Genomic DNA, 17,722 nt, shown 5'->3' on the forward strand with positions numbered 1-17,722 from the left:
CTTATTTCCGCTGCTCCTGTTCTGGGAGTCAGACTAGGGTGTGTTTTTCAAACCACTCCAGGCCCTTCTGGCTCTCCTCAGTGAACCTGAGGCCTGGGCAGACGGCTCCCACTCACGCCTTTTGTTCTGCCTTGCTAGCTTTGGGGTATGCAGTGATCTCCTTGAGTTGTTTTTCTATCTCAAGCCCTCTTCTCTGAAGGACCCCGACTGCTGGGGATGCTGTGTCAGTTAACAACCCTGCACCTCCTGCAGGCCAGGCAGGCTCTGTCTCCCAGCTCCAGGGATGAACCTCGGATGTACTTGGAGGTGCAGGAGGACCTTGCACAGCCCCAGTTCTGGCAGCAACTCATGGGCCACCACCTCCCTGTGACTGACCCAGGAGAACACCCACCCCCACCACCGCCCAGAAGGTGGAAGCTCTCTGGAGCCCAGGCGAGACCTCCTGCGGCTCACAAACCTGCCCACAAGGACCCTGCTTACATAGCAGGTGGAGATTCTCATCAGGACCACACAGCCTAGGCATCAGCTCACAGCACCAAAACCCCGTGGGGCACTGCCAAGGCCCCCAGGCAACCTCAGACTTCACATGGGCTACTGTGTGGGGTCACTGGTGTGGACTCAAAGCTTGACGCCAGTGTGCAACATGGTGGGTTGCGGGGCCTGCGTATACCACTGCTTTCTTCCAATTCCGATTTCGGGAACTCGGCCATAGCGTGGGAGTCACAGCGTGTGCCAGAAGGCAAGCAGCACACGGCAGAGCCCAGGAGGGCCTAGCCAGCAGGGCATGGGGGGCGGGGGTGGGAGGGCTACTTTAGGGATGGAAACACCTCACAGGGAAATGTGAGGCCATGAGGGCCCCCCACCTCAGCAGGCCCACAGTGGCTGGAGGCTCAGGGAGCCTGGGGGTGGGCTGGAGAGCAGGCAGCCAGTGGGGCGGCCCTTGTCAGGGGCCAGAGTCGGGCAAGGTCTCAGAGGGGTGGGGGTCTGGGTAACACCTCTGCATGGTATGTGGTGATGGTCTTCCTTTCCCTTTCCTTTCATGTGTGTGTCTGTGTGTGTCTGTGTGTGTGTGTGTGTGGGGTCACTCGTACCGTGAAGTATAACATACACACAGAAAAATGCATAACAGTTTAACAAGTATAATACAGACACTTGTAAGAAGAGTGAGGGAAAAATATCACTGCAGCCCCCATCCACTCCTGTGTGCCCTGCCCCAGTCAGCTCCCACCCTCCCCGCCAGCCGGCCCACTGTCTTGATGGGAGGGGAATTGTTGCCTGACTTTCATCACAGTTTTACCACCTAGGCCTGGACCTCTGAACATTGTGGTTTGGGGCTCCCTGGTTTTGAACTGTAAATAAATGAAATCGATTCATCCATAGTGGTAAGTGTCCCTGTAGCTTGTTCATGGCCCTGCTGTGTTGTATTCCATGCCGTGAAGAGGCCACAATTTATTTATCCATTCTGTTCTTGATGGACATTTGGGTTGTTTCCAGATGTAGGTTTCTTTAGGGTCTATACCTGGAAGTGGGATTGTGGGCGGATTAATTACAGCCAACATGATGGGTAGCAGTAGCATCTTGTGGGGCCTTTAGTTGCATTTCCCTGATCTCTTCTGAGGTTGAACACCTTTTCCATTTGGATATTCTGTTCTGTGAAGAGGCTTATAAAATCCTTTGCTAATTTTTATTGGGTTGTCTATTACCAATTTGTAGCAGTTTTTAATACGATCTGGATATGAACCCTTTAGGTGTAGCATGTCTTTTGACTCTTCACGGTGTCTTACTAATATAAGGTCAAAGGTGTCCATCTTTTCCTTAGTCATTTGTGCTTTGTGTACCTCATTTAAGAAGTCATTAAGATGATATTCTCTCCTATGATCTTTATGTCTTTAATTCACAGAGAACTGATTTTTGTGTGGGTATGAAATATAAGTCCAATTTGCGCTTTCTCCCCACGTGGTGGCCAGTGGCCCTGCACAGCTAATTGAATTGTGCTTCCTGTCACACAGATTTCCAAGCTGCCCTGAGCCTATATCGGGTCCATATGTGTGTGTAGATGTCTGCCCCATGCTGATTTCACTTCACCTTATTTATGTAGCTTGCTAAGAAATCTTGACATTGGCAAGGAAGTCCTCCCACCTTGAAAATGTTTTGGCTCCTCTTGGCCCTTTGGAGTCTAATAAATGTTAGAATTTGGTTGTCAAATTCCACCCAAAATCTGTTGGAATTTCTATTGGGACAGTGTTGTATCAGAGGGCAGAATGGAGAGAAGGGAAGACCACACTGCCTCCAATCATGGACGTGTGTGGTCTCCCCACTTATGTGGTCCTTCGTTGACCACCCCGCCCCCGGGTGTTAGTTTGCTCTGTAGAGATTGGCACCTCTTGGCTTCATTCCCTGATACAGAGCAATATACTCTCGAACTGTTCGTTTCCCTTACTCCCCGCCAGCTTCTCTTCTCCGCACATATGAAGTCATGTTCTGTATGGTATCTGTAAAGTCATATTCTGTTCTGGAAAATGTCTGTTTCTGCACCAGTCTTCACTGTATTCTAACTATTCTTTGTCTTGCTTGTCTGGTAAATATGGTATTGAAGTGACTCAACAGGGGCTTTAAATGTCAAACTTGTATGAATTTACACCCTTCGAGTCTTTCTTTGGCCTTTTTTATCCGCCCATGATCACCAGGGTCCTTATCCTTGTCTACACTTGAAATGCCGGTAGGGGGGCTAAAAAGCCTGAACTTGCTTCTCGGCTTTGTCACTGTGTTTTGTTCTGACTGGCGGCAACTCACCAAGGAATCAGCCCTTCACCGAAGGATTCATTCCTGGAAATGGGGCTCCCTTCCTGAACCCTTCTCAGAGCACAGCTCTCCTCGTGCTTTGCTGTTGGTGGTGTGGAGGCCCTGGGCTCTTTGCTGTGAGGTGTCCCTGGTATCATATCAGTCACTCAGTCTGAACAGCTGATCAAGCTGATGGGAGGCTTCTGTCACCTCTTACCTGGCTGCTTCCCTGGGGGCAGTGTCACCTGGGCGTCACAGCCCCATGTGCTGGTGGGCAGGGTCACTCACCTTCTTCTCTGAAGCCGTGCACTCAGCTCACCGGAAGGGGCCTAGTTCGGCCCCCGCCACTCCCAGTGCTGGAGTGGAAGACTGGGCATTCACCAGAATTTAAAGAATAGTCGAAAGGCATGAAATCCAAAGGGTCTTTTCACTTCTTTCTGAACAAGAAGGAAATGGGCTTATTTTAGAATCAATAATATCCTCTGAATTATCAGAGCGCAAAAGAGGAGACTTGTTCCCTAAAGAGTTGGGTTCTCCCTAGGGAAATACTGGAAGGTTCTGACAGAGTCCACCTGATTTCCCCACCACGTTGCCTTTCTTTTTTTTTTTTTTGGCTGCACTGTGCGGCATGTGGGATCTTAGTTCCCCGACCAGGGATAGAACCCATGCCCCCTGCAGTGGGAGTGCGGAGTCTTAACCACTGGACCACCAAGGAAGTCCCCACATTGCTTTTTTGACTGGCCAGTTTTATCCTCAGGAAGGTCTAGCCTTATGTGTTAAAGTTAACAGTTCAGATGGGCATCGCCCCCCATCCCCTGCAGAGCTAGTGGTGGGAGGGAAGAAGCTCCTTAGGGAGCAGGGCACTGGCACCTACAAGAGGTCCTAATTCATAAGCTAAGTTGACAGTTTTGGAATTTGGGGCAGCTCCTTTTTACTGCTAGCATCATCGATGTGGCCCGTGAGCGCTTCATCCAAGCAGTACTCGGGACATCTGAGGCCCTGGGGCCCAAACTGGGAAAACATTTGCAACTCATGGCAAAGGGTTAAATTCTCTGATATATAAAAAGCTCTAAAACAAAAAACAACCCAGTGGGAAAAATGGACTTGAGGATTTGACTTAGTTTCCAGAAAAGGAAAAGGTAATGGCTATTCACTAGAGGAAAAGACACTCCATCTCGGGAGAAGAAAAATGCAAATTAACACCTTCTGGTGAAAAGCCTTTCCCCACCAGGAAGCCCAAAGTCAAAACAGGTGGCGATGCCCCTGTGCCCAGTGGGTTGGTGCCCTACACCCCCTTCTAGGAGGGACATCTGGCCATATTAAAACAGCAACGATTTTGACTGACTAATCCTACTTCTAGGAACCTATCCTCCAAATATACCTACACACGCGTGGATGCCAACAGCGCAGAGCTAAGAGTGGAGGGATGGAAAGGGCTCGAACGCTCTCAATAGGGGCTGGCTGAGTAACCATGGCCGGTCCCAACAAGGGAATACTGGAGACTCTTCAAGTACTGAGATAGACTTTTAAGTAAAAAAAAAAAAAAAAGTGCAACCTAGTGTAGAATATGCTACCATTTGTGGGGAAAAAAAAAAGTTGGGGGGAGGGGAGGGGGTGTTATATGTGCATAAAATAGCTCTAGAGGGATTTGAGAGAGGGCTGCCCGGTGGAGGGAGGAGGCAGGAGGGAGCTTTCTCTTTGGGGATCCTTGGAATGCTTTGAATTTGAGCCAGGTAAATATATTACCTATTAAAATGAGAGCAGAATTAGGAAAAGAAACCAGGTGGCAGGGGGCATGGCGGCAGAGACTTCCCATTTGTAGCTTTGGGATTTGGAGCCCTGTCTGGATGTTTGGGGCGTAGACCTATGAGAATATCGAGTCCAGACCCCACTGTCCCCAGATGGGGGCTGAGGCTCCAGTAGTGAGGGCACAGAGTCAATTTCTGAAAGCTGACCATTTTTGTCTCTTTTAGGTCAGCTTCAAACACAGAAGTGAGGTGTGCTCACTTCACTAGGAGGGGAAATCTGGGCAAATGGCTGGTGGGTTTGCAGTATGGCTGCACCCCCCCCCCACCGCCCCCATCTTCCAAGCCCATTCTGGAATTCTCCCTGGGAGGCCTGGAGGGCTGGAACCTGGCTTTGCACGGCTGGGAAGAAGGGCCGGGTGGCAGGAGAGAGCTTTACAAAAACACAGTTTTGGGGGCCAGCACTTAGTGCAAAGGGGGGCAAAGAGTCAAGGAGGACATTAGTGGGCTAGAAACACTGGAAACTTCCTAAGCTCTGGGACTGGCTGACCTCCCCAGATAATACCAAGACCTGTGAGCAGTCACGGCCCGCTGCTCCCTGCTTCAGCTCCCCTGGTGATCCACATTACTCGTATCAGAGGCTGAGCTGTCCCGTCAGCTCTGAGGTTCAAGGAATATGTAGGAAAGACATATGGTGAATCTCTTCATTTCACAGATGGGGAAAACTGATGCCCAGAGGGGAGCCAAGCAGTCTCTTGACCCCAGGGTCCCTCGGATCAGGCTCCCAAGGGAAGCAAGCCCTGAGGCAGGCGTCTCAGACCAGGGGACAGGGCAGTGGGGCAAGCCTGCAGAGGACAAGGTGGGAGGCCTGAGGGGGAGCCTGCGCTGCCCAGCTCTTCAGAATGGACAAGCCCCGAGTGGCCTCCGGGCCACCGGCGCAAAGATCACAGAGCCAGATGCAGCCACCCAGAGAGTGCTGGGGGACACAGGACCCAGAAGCAGCTCACAGGGCCTGGGCCGAAGCACAGGGTACTTGGCATCGTGCAGCACTGGGTGGCCTCAGGGAAGGCATCCTAGAAGGGTGCAGTGTGGGGCTCCCAGTGAGCAGGTGGGGGAAAGGCATTCGATGCAGAAGGAACAGCACCGGCAAGGGAGGTGCCAGGCTGCAAACCGGGGCTGAAGGTGCTGGTTGCCCCAGAGGCCAGGGGTCTTTGCTGGCAGGTGATGCGGTACCACTGGGGCAATGGTGGAGAGCGGGTGGCAGTCTGTGCCTCCACCCCCATCTGTCCCACATCTCAGTTCGAGCTGTTATTTGGAAATGAGTTTTTGCTGCTGTTTTGAAGGTTGACGGCACCCCTGTGGGCCTTGGGGCAGCTGGTGGCATCAGGGGAAGGGATGGATGCTTGGTGGGCAGCGGAGCCCATGCTTCGGAGGAAATGGAGCTGGCCGGGTGTGGGGCGGGGGGTGGGGGAGGACTGGGACTGGGGACAGATGTCTTGAGAGGGAGGTGCAGCAGCTGCTCTCCTCGGCATGCAGGGACGGTTATTAGCTCCAAGGGGCTTGGGAGCATGGCGGGCAGGGTTAAGAATGTGGGACCCTGATCCACAGTTGCCCCCTTTTTCCCGTCCAAGGAGCCACTGCTGTGTGGCACCCCAGCTGACCAGAGCCTCTGGCGCTCCTTGATTCATGGGGGCAGCATGCCATGCTCTGCCCTCCAGAGCCCCTCCATCCTCCCCAACACAGCAGGTGCCCAGCCTCCTTGGCCCTCAGAGACCCCTGCAGCTGGGGAGACCCCCATGGCTCATGTGAGGCCACAAGGTGAAAGTCCTAGCTGGGGGCAATGGGAGGGAATGTGAGGTCTGACGCTGGGAGGTGGTGGCCTGGTGTCGACACACCCCAGGAACCAGGATGGTGTCCTCACCTGTGAAATGAAGGAGTCGGATAAGATGCTCACAGACACCTAGGCCCCTGCTCTCACGACCTCGTGTGGTGTGGTGAATCAAGGTGAAGGCCAAGAGCAGGGGGAAGAGGCTGTGTGCTGGGAACTTGGGGGTTGGGGGGCACACAGCTGGGGAGCTCAGGGGATGTGACAAAGGCCAGGCCGAGGCAGGAGCCTGTCACAGGGCAGGTGCTCATACCCAAGAGGGAGGCCCCAGGCCACGAGCCAGGCTGAGTGATGTTTGGCTGCAGCTGGAGCCATGCCACCCCCCCACCCCCTCCCCCAGCACGGAGACTGACTCCAGTCCCCTCGCTGAGGACAGAACGAGACTGAGGTGAACTGGAAGATCTCTGTGGAAGAGGAGCGTCCCCTCCGAAAGATGGGCTACGCCCTCCAGACTCCCTTGAACCGACTCTCCTCCTTTCAAAGGTCACGACTGTCCCCACTGTCCTGGAAGTAAATCCTCAATACCCAGGGAGCCGACTGGGGGCTGAGGGTGGAGAGTGCCCCCTGGACCTGGACCGAAGGAGAGCAGCCCTCAGGCATCTGAATGCGCAAGCTGGCACTGGCACTCTGCCCCAGAGGTGTGGGGTAGGGGGTGGATCCAAGTGGAAAGTGCCAAGGGACTGGGCTAGGCAGCCCCGGGGCCTGGGCTGTTCTGAAGTTGCCATAATCAGCGGGCAAGTGTGGCTACAAGCCTGGGATGGGCACCCAAGGTTTCCTGCCCCTGCCTGCTGGGAGTTCACACTGAAGCCACAGTGGGTGCCACATGGGCTGGGCCACTGGCAGCCGTCCCAAGGAAGGAGCCCGTGGCCACCCCAGGCCCCAGCACACATACAAGGTGGCCCTTGTCACTGTGTATCACTCAAAGGTGGGCCTGCTCCTCACTCCCAGCATCAGAAGGGAAGAGCTCCAGAGGCTTGGTCCAAGTAGTAATAACCCTTTTCCCCAGAGCCCTCAGCTTCCAAAAACAAATTCACTTAAATTCTGTGGAATTTAAAAAAATCACCTCCATCTAGGATGTTCTTGACTATCTTAGGGGCTGAGAAAGAACAAAGGGTTTCAATGGCTCGGGGCCAGCAGGAATCCAGAGGTGAGGCCCCCAGGAATGGGGTTCATGTGGCCAGAGGAGCCCCTTCTCTGTGCCAGCAGCTGCAATGAACTGGACTTCTCCCCCAGGGCAGGCAGTGCAGGAAGGGTGGAGCTGGCCCTTCACACAAATTCCCAGTGCTCATGGCTGGGCCTCATTTGGAAGGAGTCGCTGCCAGGGCCCGTGGAAGTGCTCACGCTGCAGGGCAGTAAAGTGTTCAGCCCAAAGGCGACTGGACCTGAGCAAGCAGCACCTCGTGGCAGCACCAGGACTGCCTGCTGCCCTATCGCTGCCCCCACGAGGGAGTGAGCCCCTGCACTTGGAGAAGGGATCCTAGGCCAGGAGACCCCAGTTACACTGGACCTTGACACTGACTTTGTTTTCACAGGGTACCCTCAGCGCCAGGACCTCCGGAGTCCTAGTGGGGTTAACTAGCCACCTGGAGGCTTTCAGAGCTGCTGCGCCATAAGACCTGAATGGTACCCAAATTACAGGGGGTGTTATCTCAGGGAACTGCTGTGCCTGAGGGGAGCAGAGCCCAGGCCCAGAACTGGGGTGAACAGGGCAACATAACCAGGAATCACCTCCTGGGCACCTTCCCTCCTACCAGACCCAAAAGCTGTTGCAAAGTTCCAGAACAACGGGATTTCCCAACTCAAGACACTAAGGCAGCAGCCTATCGAAAAGTGACCCTGGATGGAGTGGGGAAGGCCTTCTTCCCCCCCCCCGCCCCCACTCAGATTCTGACCCCTCCCCCTTCCCCCCCAGCCCTAGCCCAAAAGATAGTCCGGCCTCTGCGGGAGGTGGGGGTGGGGGACTATCGACGACGAATTCCCGTAGGATTCCGGGGTCTGCGGCCTTGGGCAGGATGCTAACCACAGCTGGGCCCTCTGCTGGGGGCTGGGGGCGTGGAGAGGCTAGGCTGCAGATTCTGGGGGCACCCCTCCCGACCTCGGTTCCCCAGTCACTGACCCAGCCTTGCACCGATTCCTCCGCAAGGCAAGGAAGCCCGAGGCAGCCCCAGTCTCCACACCGTTTATTTCTCCGTCCCGGCAGCTGGGGTCGCTGGGGCGGGGCGGGCAGAAAACCGCGCGCAGGTTGCGGGACGCGGGCAGGGGAGCCCGGGGCGCGACACTCAGGCGAAGGTGGAGCCGTTCCAGCCCACGTTAGCCGCGTTCATGTCGTAGTAGTTGATGTAGATCCTGCGGGGGAGGAAGCGGGTCTAAGCCGGCTGCGAGGTGGCCGCCGTGGCCGCGCGCCCCCTGTCCCCCGACGCCCACACACCTGTCCGGGCTGATGCGCAGGCGTTCGGCCAGCAGGCCGCACAGCAGCTTGCTGTAGGAGCGGTTCTGCGCGCCGCCGATCTTGCCGATGCTGTGCAGGCTGCAGAGTGCGCACGGCTCGCTGGAGCCCCCGAAGGCCATGAGTTGGTCCGGCACCACGTGCACCGCGATGTACTGCGGGGGAGGGGCAGCGGTCAGCGGGCTGGCCTCGCCGGCCCGGACGCCCCCATCCCTTCCCCTCCCGGAGCCCCATCCCGGAGCCGCCTTCCCCGCCCAAGCCCCATCCCGGGGCCACCTCCCCCGCCCCAGCCCGGGACCGCTTGGCCGGGCCCTCCCCGCAGACCTGCGCCGGCTTGCCAGTGGCCTGCGCCAGCTGCTGGGTGAGCTCGGAGAGGAGCCCGTCCGGCACAGAGGCGCGGGGCACGTTGGTGTTCACCAGGAACATCGGCATGATGGCGAGGGACGGCGAAGACAGGGATGCAGGAACCAACCGACTCGCGCGCAAACACCGCCGGGAAACCTCGGAGCTACGTGACCGCCGCCCGGCGCCCCGCCCAGTGCGGCTGCGGCCCAGCCTCCCGTGACGCCCCAGCCGGCGGAGGCCCCGCCCCCGAGGCCGCGGCGCGCTCGCGCCTGGTGACGTCACCGCCTGCGGAGGCCCAGCCCGCACGGCGGAGCTCGGAGCCACTGCAGGGTCGGCCATTGGCCCTGAGCACCTCCTCAAAGTTCACGCGGCGGCCAGAAATCTGCCTGTCCCTCGTTTGTCCTTTCATCTAGTCACAGCGACGTCTGTGTGCCGGGAGCAGCGGGGATGCGGCTTTAGCGGGACAGATGGCCCCTGGCCCTCCAGCAGATCACAGCCGGACAAGAAGATGGAGTCCCAGCTCATTCCACTGAGCCCTTGTGTGTCCGCAGTCTCCGCGTGCGCGCGCGCGTGTGTGTGTGTGATGGGGAGGGGTGGTCATTGATGCAGGTGGGAGGGGGCTTCCACAAGCGAGTCACCATCCAGAGGCCTTCCCTGCACCCCTGCTCTTCACGGTGGGTAAGGATGCTGGGAGGTGCCCAGGGGAGGGGCAGGGAGTAGGAGGGGTTCCAAAGGCAGTCAGCAACTCCGTCTCAGAGCCCACGCCAAAGCCCCATCCGGTCCCCTGGACAACCCCTCTGCAGGTCTGGAAACTTGAGCTCCTCAGGGAAGCCCCACCCTAGCCAGGTCCTGTGCGGATGCCCTCTCACAGAGCCCTGGGTGCAGTCTCTCTCTTCCACTGTTGGTCAGCTCAGGGGGCACCTAGTAGGTGCCAAACATACAAGAGACATGGACTAAATACGGGCTGAATGAATGAATGAAGTTAGCCATGACACGGCAGGACGAGGACAGGGCCAGGGATGAGCCTGCAGGCCCTGCCATTCCTGGGCAGGAGGGCCACCCGACTCCCGCTCTGAGGAGACCCTGGTGGGGGGGCTGTGCTGGGGAGCAGAGCTCTGCAGGCACTCGAGGGGGTTTGGCTCATGCTGGTTTGGCCAAGTCTCAGAGCTCTCCAGGGAGGTCCTGTCCTTGGTCTCTGGCAGGTGTGGTCTGGTTAAGGTGGCACAGCACACACTGACCTGGACACTGGGCATGTGATAGAGCAAGGCCACCATGCCTGTGGGAGCAGGCGGCCTCAGGCAGGAGGTCACATGGCCCAGCTGTGCAAATACTCTGTTAAATGTGGATCCCTCCAGGTGGGCCCCAGGTCATATCCCTCCCCACTCCCACACCCCAGCAGACTTCCTGTGCCCAGGGCTCTGTTACCACTGATGCACCCCATGCATTGTCTCCAGCCCGGGGTGCTCCTCCGATCCCCAGCAGCCAACTCCGCATGTCCTGCTACCTGTGTCCAAATCCAGGTGCATGACTATTCTCCCACTCCTGATTGCCTGCCAGTGAAATGTACCTCCATCCACTGTCCCTTTACCCTCACTTCTCCGGCCCCCACCCCGCCTTAGCCTAAGTTAGCTGGCACCACCTTTGGCCTGGCCTGGCCTGCCTGGGGGAGGGGTCTGTCTCCCCACCCACTGGCAGCAGATCTGGCCATGTGACTTGCCTTGCCCAGTGAAATGTGAACAGAACTGACCCAAGTGACTCCAGCCAGAAGATTCAGGAGCCAGCACCTGGTTGGCGGTTCTCTGATAGTGGAAGTGGGTGACACATTGAAGCCTTGCCAGCAAATAACCTGCGACACCGTGTAGGTGAGCCACTGTTCGGGGCCCGTGCTCCTGGCTTCTGGTTCCTGGCTTGGGCGTTGGTCCTGGAACGCTGTCGCTCAGTTCGTCAGGAAAGCCCCAGAGCTCCTGGCTCCGTCAGGTCCTCTACTTCAAGGCCGTCACCATATCTGTTTGCGAGTTACTGCTTCCTTTCTGGGCTGCATGAGGTGGGGGACATTGCTGTGGCCTACCTTCTGACCCATTACTAGGTAGCAGGCGGAGGGCCTCCAAAGACGACCACACCCGATTCCCTGGAACCTGTGAATATGTTACCTTACTTGGCAAAAGGCACTTTGTAGATGTAATTAGGGCTACAGACTTTACAGTAGGGAGGTTGTCATGGATTATCTGGGTGGGACCAACGTAATCACTTGAGCCCTTAAAAGCAGAGAATTTTCTCCAGCTCAAGTAAGAGATGCAGCAGGAGGGGCGGTCAGAGAGCCTCTAAGCAGAAGGACTCAGATGTGCCGTTACTGGCTTTGAAGATGAAGGGGCCTCAGTCGTTCAGCTGCAAGGAACTGAATTCTGCCAGCAGCTTGAATGAGCTCAGAAGTGGGTTCCTCCCTATTTGACCTGGAGACGCCTTGACTTCGGCCATGAGACCTGAAGAAGAAGACCAGTCACTTTGTACTAGATTGTGACCCACAGAAACTGAGATAATAAACATGTGTTGTTTTAAGCTGCTCGATTTGTGGTAATTTGTTCTAGGAGCAATAGAACAGTAACACCCCCGGCATCCCCAGGGGCTCTATAATCACCTGCTGAACAACAGCGCACACGCACCAGGAGCCCTTGGCCCCCAAAATCCTCTCCCCCTCCCTCCTCACTGACAGCATCCCAGTTCTGTTTCCTTAGAACCTTCACTGCCCCAGAGCCACTGGCAACCAGGCATGGCCACTGGAGGTAGCTGCGGCCCATGTGATGTGCAGGGTCCACAGGGAAGCAGCTGCCTGCAGATGGAGGCTCTACCCTACGCCCTTCCTCCTAACCCCTCCTGGAACCTGGACAGGACTGCACTCCCGCCTGGAACCTGAACAGGACTGCCAGACGTGCAGCAGCTGCCAGGCAACCCTGAGCTGGAAAAACACAGGCAAAGGAGGGGGAGTGGCAACCCCGAGGAGCCTGGGGCTCTGGCGGCTCTGCCCTGCCCCTTCAGCTGCCTTTACATTACAGGAGAAAAGTAAGCCCCTCTCTGCTTGAAGCACCACTGGTCAGGGTTTCTGACGTTTGCAGCCCTAGGGCAGCTCCTGGCTGGTACAGAGGACTTCTTGAGGGCCACACCCCACAGTCGAGGGCTGCTGGGCAGAGAGGGGGTGGGAAGGAAACCTCAGGATGTAGGGAAACGCCAGCTGGATGAGAAGGAATACGGCCCATACGAGCACCCGGCAGGCCCCTAAAGCTGGCAGCCGTGCCCCCCACCCCGGTTGAACATCTCTGTGGGCAGGACGCAAGTCACCCACGCTGGAAGGGGTGCATGGGGAGGGGGAGGGCCTGCTGACTCCATGATGCAGGGCTACTGCTGTCCTCTTGCTGCCTCTCCCTGACACGGACCTGGCCATCAGTCCACGTCCACGGACGGTCCACCTGACCACCGGCTCCCACAGCCCCTTCGCCAGCTTCATTCCCCTTGCCATCCCTCCCCCGGGCACTCGCGGTTCATCACTCACAGCAAGAACCCAGCCAGCCTTGAGCCCCTGACTGTCCCCCACGCACCAGTCCCTGTGCCCTTGTTCGCTGAATGTGGTAAAAGTTGCAGCAAAGACAAGCAAAGGAAACACCCTCCCCCTCCAGTCACAGCGGAAGAAGATCTGAGGGGTCATCATCCCTGCTGGAGACCCCCCCATCTGTAGCTGAAGGTACAGGATTTTAAGAGGGGTGTCTGCCAGGAGAGCACCACACTGCAAAAGCAGGGCCCAGGCTTGTTGGGGAGCTCGCGGTCATGGCCAGCTCTCCCCCACAGGATGAGACATGGTTCAGAGAGGGTGATCTGGGCTGAGCCTCTTAAACTCTCTGAGCCTCAGCTGCAAAATTTCAAAATGGGGGAATTCTTTTTCCATAGATTTGTGTGAAGATTTAACGAGATTAAGGACAAGCGCAAAGTGACTGCATTCAGTATGTGCTCAGTAAAAGCTACCCGATCTTATTGCTTTGTCATCAAGTGTCCTGGAGCAGAAAACGGACTAACAGGCCTGACCCTAATGGTGGCACTGGGCAGTGTGGGCGACTGTGCTTTCCCTCCCTGGTGGCCAGGTCCTTCCCCACTCCCGCCCCTCCCCCATCCCATCAAACCTGAGGCCAAGCTGCATCTCCCCCACCTCTCCTGGCACAGCCTCTCCTGTCTGCGGGGCCCTGTCCCTGTTTCCTTGCCCTGCTGAGGGGTTCCCTGGGCAACAAGGACTTCCAATGCCCACCCCACACTCTCAGAGCCAATTTGGCTGGGTGGACAGCAAGTGGGACACGGCCCAAGGGCTAGGCCCAGCTGGGGGCATCTCTATGGTCCGTGCTGGGGACCAGGGCACCTAAGTGTGACCAGTGCAGTCCCAGACCTGGGATACAGCCTGACACCTGCCCTGCTCACAGCCTGTGCACCACAGGATTTCGAGGGATGGATCCTTTCTCACTAATCTTCACCAGGGGCCAGTAGCGGCCAGGGTGGCCACTGGTGCCGAGGGTGGGGGGGCAGCTGGGGAGGCAGGTCAGCAGAGGTGGAGATGGGGCAGGTGCCAGAGAGAAGCTGGGAGAACACACAGAGGGCTCCCAGAGTGCTGACACCTGCCTTCCAGAAAGCTCCGCGTTTACCGGACCCACAGGCCTTCAGTCCCATCCTTCAACACTCCTGCCTCCAAAGGAACCCCAGCTGGGCCTGTCCTCAGGAAGCCAGCTCCAGGTGACTTCTCCATGAGACCTCTCCTGACCCCGACTCAGAGAGGTCTCGCTCCCCAGAGAACCTACTGCTTGCCGCTTCTGCTGATTTGGCGGTTACTGCTTCCTACTGAAAGCCAGACAAATTCTTTATGATACAACAATGATCAATTGTTTTTTTGACCTAAGTGCCAAGGTAGTCCAATGGGGAAAAGATGGTCTTTTCAACAAACAGTGCCAGCACCACTGGACATCCATTAAAAGTAAATGAATAAGGGAATTCCCTGGTGCTCCAGTGATTGGGACTCGGCGCTTTCACTGGGCCCGGGTTCAATCCCTGGTCGGGAAACTGAGATCCTGCAAGCCACGCAGTGCAGCTTAAAAAAAAAATGGTGGAAACTAGATGACTGTGGATGTGGTGATCAGTTTTTAGATACAACACAATCCATGAAAGAATTCATAAGCTGAACTTCTTTAAAATTAAAAACATCTGGGGACTTCCCTGGTGGTCCAGCGGTTGAGACTTCGCCTTACAATGCAGGGGGTGTGGGTTCCATCTCTGGTCCAGGAACTAAAATCGCACATGCCTCCAGGCCAAGAAACCAAAACATAAAACAGAAGCAATATTGTAACAAATTCAATAAAGACTTTAAAAATGGGCTTCTCTGGTGGTGCAGTGGTTAAGAATCTGCCTGCCAATGCAGGGGACATGGGTTTGAGCCCTGGTCCAGGAGGATCCCACATGCCACGGGGCAACTAAGTCCGTGCACCACAACTACTGAGCCTGCGCTCCGCAGCAAGAGAAGCCACGGCAATGAGAGGCCAGTGCACCGCAACGAAGAGTAGCCCCCGCTCACAGCAACCAGAGAAAACCCGCACACAGCAACGAAGACCCCATGCAGCCAAAAATAAATAAAATAAATAAATTTATTAAAATATATATATACATTTTATAAATAAATAATAAAAACGGCTGCTCTGTGGAAGGCACTGTCAAGAAAATGAAAAGGCAAACCACAGACTGGGAGAAAATATCTGCAAAAGATGCATCTGATCAAAGACTGTTATCCAAAATATATAAAGAACCCTTAAAACTCAACAATAAGAAAACAAACAACTTGATTTTTAAAAGCAGCCAAACAGTTTTTTTTTAAATTAATTAATTAATTTATTGGCTGCGTTGGGTCTTCGTTGCTGTGCACGGGCTTTCTCTATTTGCGGCAAGCGAGGGCTACTCTTTGTTGCAGTGTGCGGGTTTCTCATTGAGGTGGCTTCTCTTTGCTGCCGAGCACAGGCTCTAGGCACACAGGCTGCAGTAGTTGTGGCACGCGGGCTCAGCGGCTTGCAGATTCTAGTAGTCGTTGTGGCACACAGGCTTAGTTGCTCCACGGCATGTGGGATCTTCCCGGACCAGGGCGCGAACCCGTGTCCCCTGCATTGGCAGGTGGATTCTTAACCACTGCACCACCAGGGAAGTCCCAAAACACTTTTAACAGACACTCACCAAAGAAGATATATACAGATGGCAAATTAGCATACAAAAAGATGTTCCATGTTTGTCATCTGGGAAGTGCAAATTACAACAAAATACCACCACACACTTATTAGAATGGCCAAAATCACTGACAACACCAAATGTTGTGAGGATGTGGAGCAACAGGAACTCTCATTCAGTGCTGATGGGAATTAAAATGGTATAGCCACTTTGGAAGAGAGTTTGGCAGGTTCTTACAAAACTAAACATACTCTTACCCTACGATCCAGCAATCATGCTTCTTGTATTTACCCAAAGGAGGTGAAAATGTATGTCCACACAAAAACCTGCACATGGATGTATATAGCAGCTTTATTCACAATTGGCAAAAGCAACCAAAATGTCCTTCAGTAGGTGAATAAACTTTGGGACATTCAGACAATGGAATTTTACTCAGTGCAAAAAGAACTATTAAGCAATGAAAAGACATGGAAGAAACTTAAATGCATATTACTAAGTGAAAGAAGCCAATCTGAAAAGGCTACATACTCTATGATTCCAACCATATGACATTCCGGAGAAAACAAAATTGTAGAGACCATAGAAAGATAAGTGGTCACCAGGCGCTGGGCAGGGGCAGGAAAGGGATGACCATGTAGAACAGAGAGGATTTTTAGGGCAGGGAAAATACTCTGCATGATACTATCACGGTGCCTAATGTCATCATACATTTGTCCAAACCCATAGCATGTAAAACTACAGGAGTGCACCCTAATGTAAAGCGTGGACTGTGGGTGTGATAATGACGTGTCAATGTAGGGTCGTGGATTGTAACAAACGTCCCCCTCTGGTGGGGGACGTTGATAATAGGAGGCTGCGTGTGTGTGGGAGAGGGGGCATATGGGAAATCTCTGTACTTTTCTCTCAATTTTGCTGTGAAACTAAAACTACTCTAAAAAATATCTTTTAAAAATAGTGGGCAAAAGACTTGAACAGAGTCTTCACAAAAGAAGATACGTGAATGGTCACATTAGCACACGAAGAGATGCTCAGCATTATTAGCCATCAGGGAAATACCTCAATAAAACCACAAGACGCCACTACACCCTCAGTGGAATGGCTAGATGAAGAAGAGTGACATTGCCAAATGCTGACGAGGATTTGGAACATCCAGAAGTCTCATCAATTGCTAGCGGGAATGTAAAACAGTATATGCACTTTGGAAAACAGTTTCCGCTACGGTTAAACATACATTCATTATTTTTTTTTAACATCTTTATTGGAGTATAATTGCTTTACAACGGTGTGTTAGTTTCTGCTTTATAACAAAGTGATACGTTCATTATTAAACTCAGCAATTCATTTACCCCAAAGAAATGAAAGCATACATCTACACAACTTGTGCAGGGATGTTCATAACAGTTTTATTCATCATGGCTAACAATTAGAAACAGGGCTTCCCTGGTGGCTCAGTGGTTAAGAATCTGCCTGCCAATGCAGAACACATGGGTTCGAGCCCTGGACTGGAAAGATCCCACATGCCGCGGAACAGCTAAGCCCGTGTGCTACAACTACTGAGCCTGCGCTCTAGAGCCCGCATACCACAACTACTGAAGCCCGCCTGCCTAGAGCCCGTGCTCCACAACAGGAGAAGCTGCCACAATGAGAAGTCGGCGCACCATGGCAAAAAGTAGCCCCCACTTGCTGAAACTAGAGAAAGCCTGTGCGCAGCAATGAAGGCCCAATGCAGCCAAAAATAAATAAATAAAATAAATAAATGTATTTTTTAAAAAAACAACAACCAATTAGAAACAGCCAAATGTCCACCTGCAGGGAAATGGGTTAACAGATGATGGTATATCCATACAGTGGAATACTATTCAGCCATACAAAGGGATATATGCTAATACATGCAACAACACGCATGAACCTCAAAAACTTTATCTGGAGCAAAGCCAGACACAAATGCATACATATGGTATGAAATTATATCAAATTCTGAAAAGGAAATCTGACCTGTAGTGACAGAAGGCAGGTCCGCGGTTGCCTAGGGCCTGGGGTCGGGCAGGGTATTGATTGCAAAGGGGCACAATGGAACTTTGGAGATGATGTGACCGGTCTACCTTGATGGTGGTGGTGGTTCATGGATATGTACACCTGTCAAAACTTATCAAACGTAAACTTAATATGGATACATTTTATTGTATGTAAATTATACCTCAATAAAATTGATTTTTAGCAATCAATTCCTCAGAAAATCCTTCCCTGACCACTCCCCTCTCAAACACCCCTTGGTATACACACCCT

General features: G+C 54.1%; 1 protein-coding gene across 1 annotated transcript; it reads right to left on the bottom strand.

Moving 5' to 3' along the window:
* Window positions 1-8,574: 8,574 nt before the first annotated feature.
* MIF (macrophage migration inhibitory factor) lies at window positions 8,575-9,389 on the bottom strand. Its single transcript, XM_060028470.1, has 3 exons — window positions 9,182-9,389; window positions 8,840-9,012; window positions 8,575-8,757 (listed from the first exon to the last, which is right to left on the bottom strand). The coding sequence occupies exons 1-3, from the start codon at window positions 9,287-9,289 to the stop codon at window positions 8,691-8,693; spliced, it is 348 nt and encodes a 115-aa protein (XP_059884453.1). The 5' UTR covers window positions 9,290-9,389; the 3' UTR covers window positions 8,575-8,690.
* Window positions 9,390-17,722: the final 8,333 nt, after the last annotated feature.

The sequence above is a fragment of the Delphinus delphis genome, chromosome 13 (genome assembly GCF_949987515.2).
Source record: "Delphinus delphis chromosome 13, mDelDel1.2, whole genome shotgun sequence".
NCBI lineage: Eukaryota > Metazoa > Chordata > Mammalia > Artiodactyla > Delphinidae > Delphinus > Delphinus delphis.

What these genes read in the sequence shown, in the direction of transcription:
- MIF (XM_060028470.1), bottom strand. Translation starts at nt 9,289, where the DNA reads ATGCCGATGTTCCTGGTGAACACCAACGTGCCCCGCGCCTCTGTGCCG. An exon ending in CCACTGGCAAGCCGGCGCAG is followed by an intron (nt 9,013 to 9,181) that starts GTCTGCGGGGAG and finishes CCTCCCCCGCAG; the next exon opens with TACATCGCGGTGCACGTGGT. An exon ending in CTGCGCATCAGCCCGGACAG is followed by an intron (nt 8,758 to 8,839) that starts GTGTGTGGGCGT and finishes CCTCCCCCGCAG; the next exon opens with GATCTACATCAACTACTACG.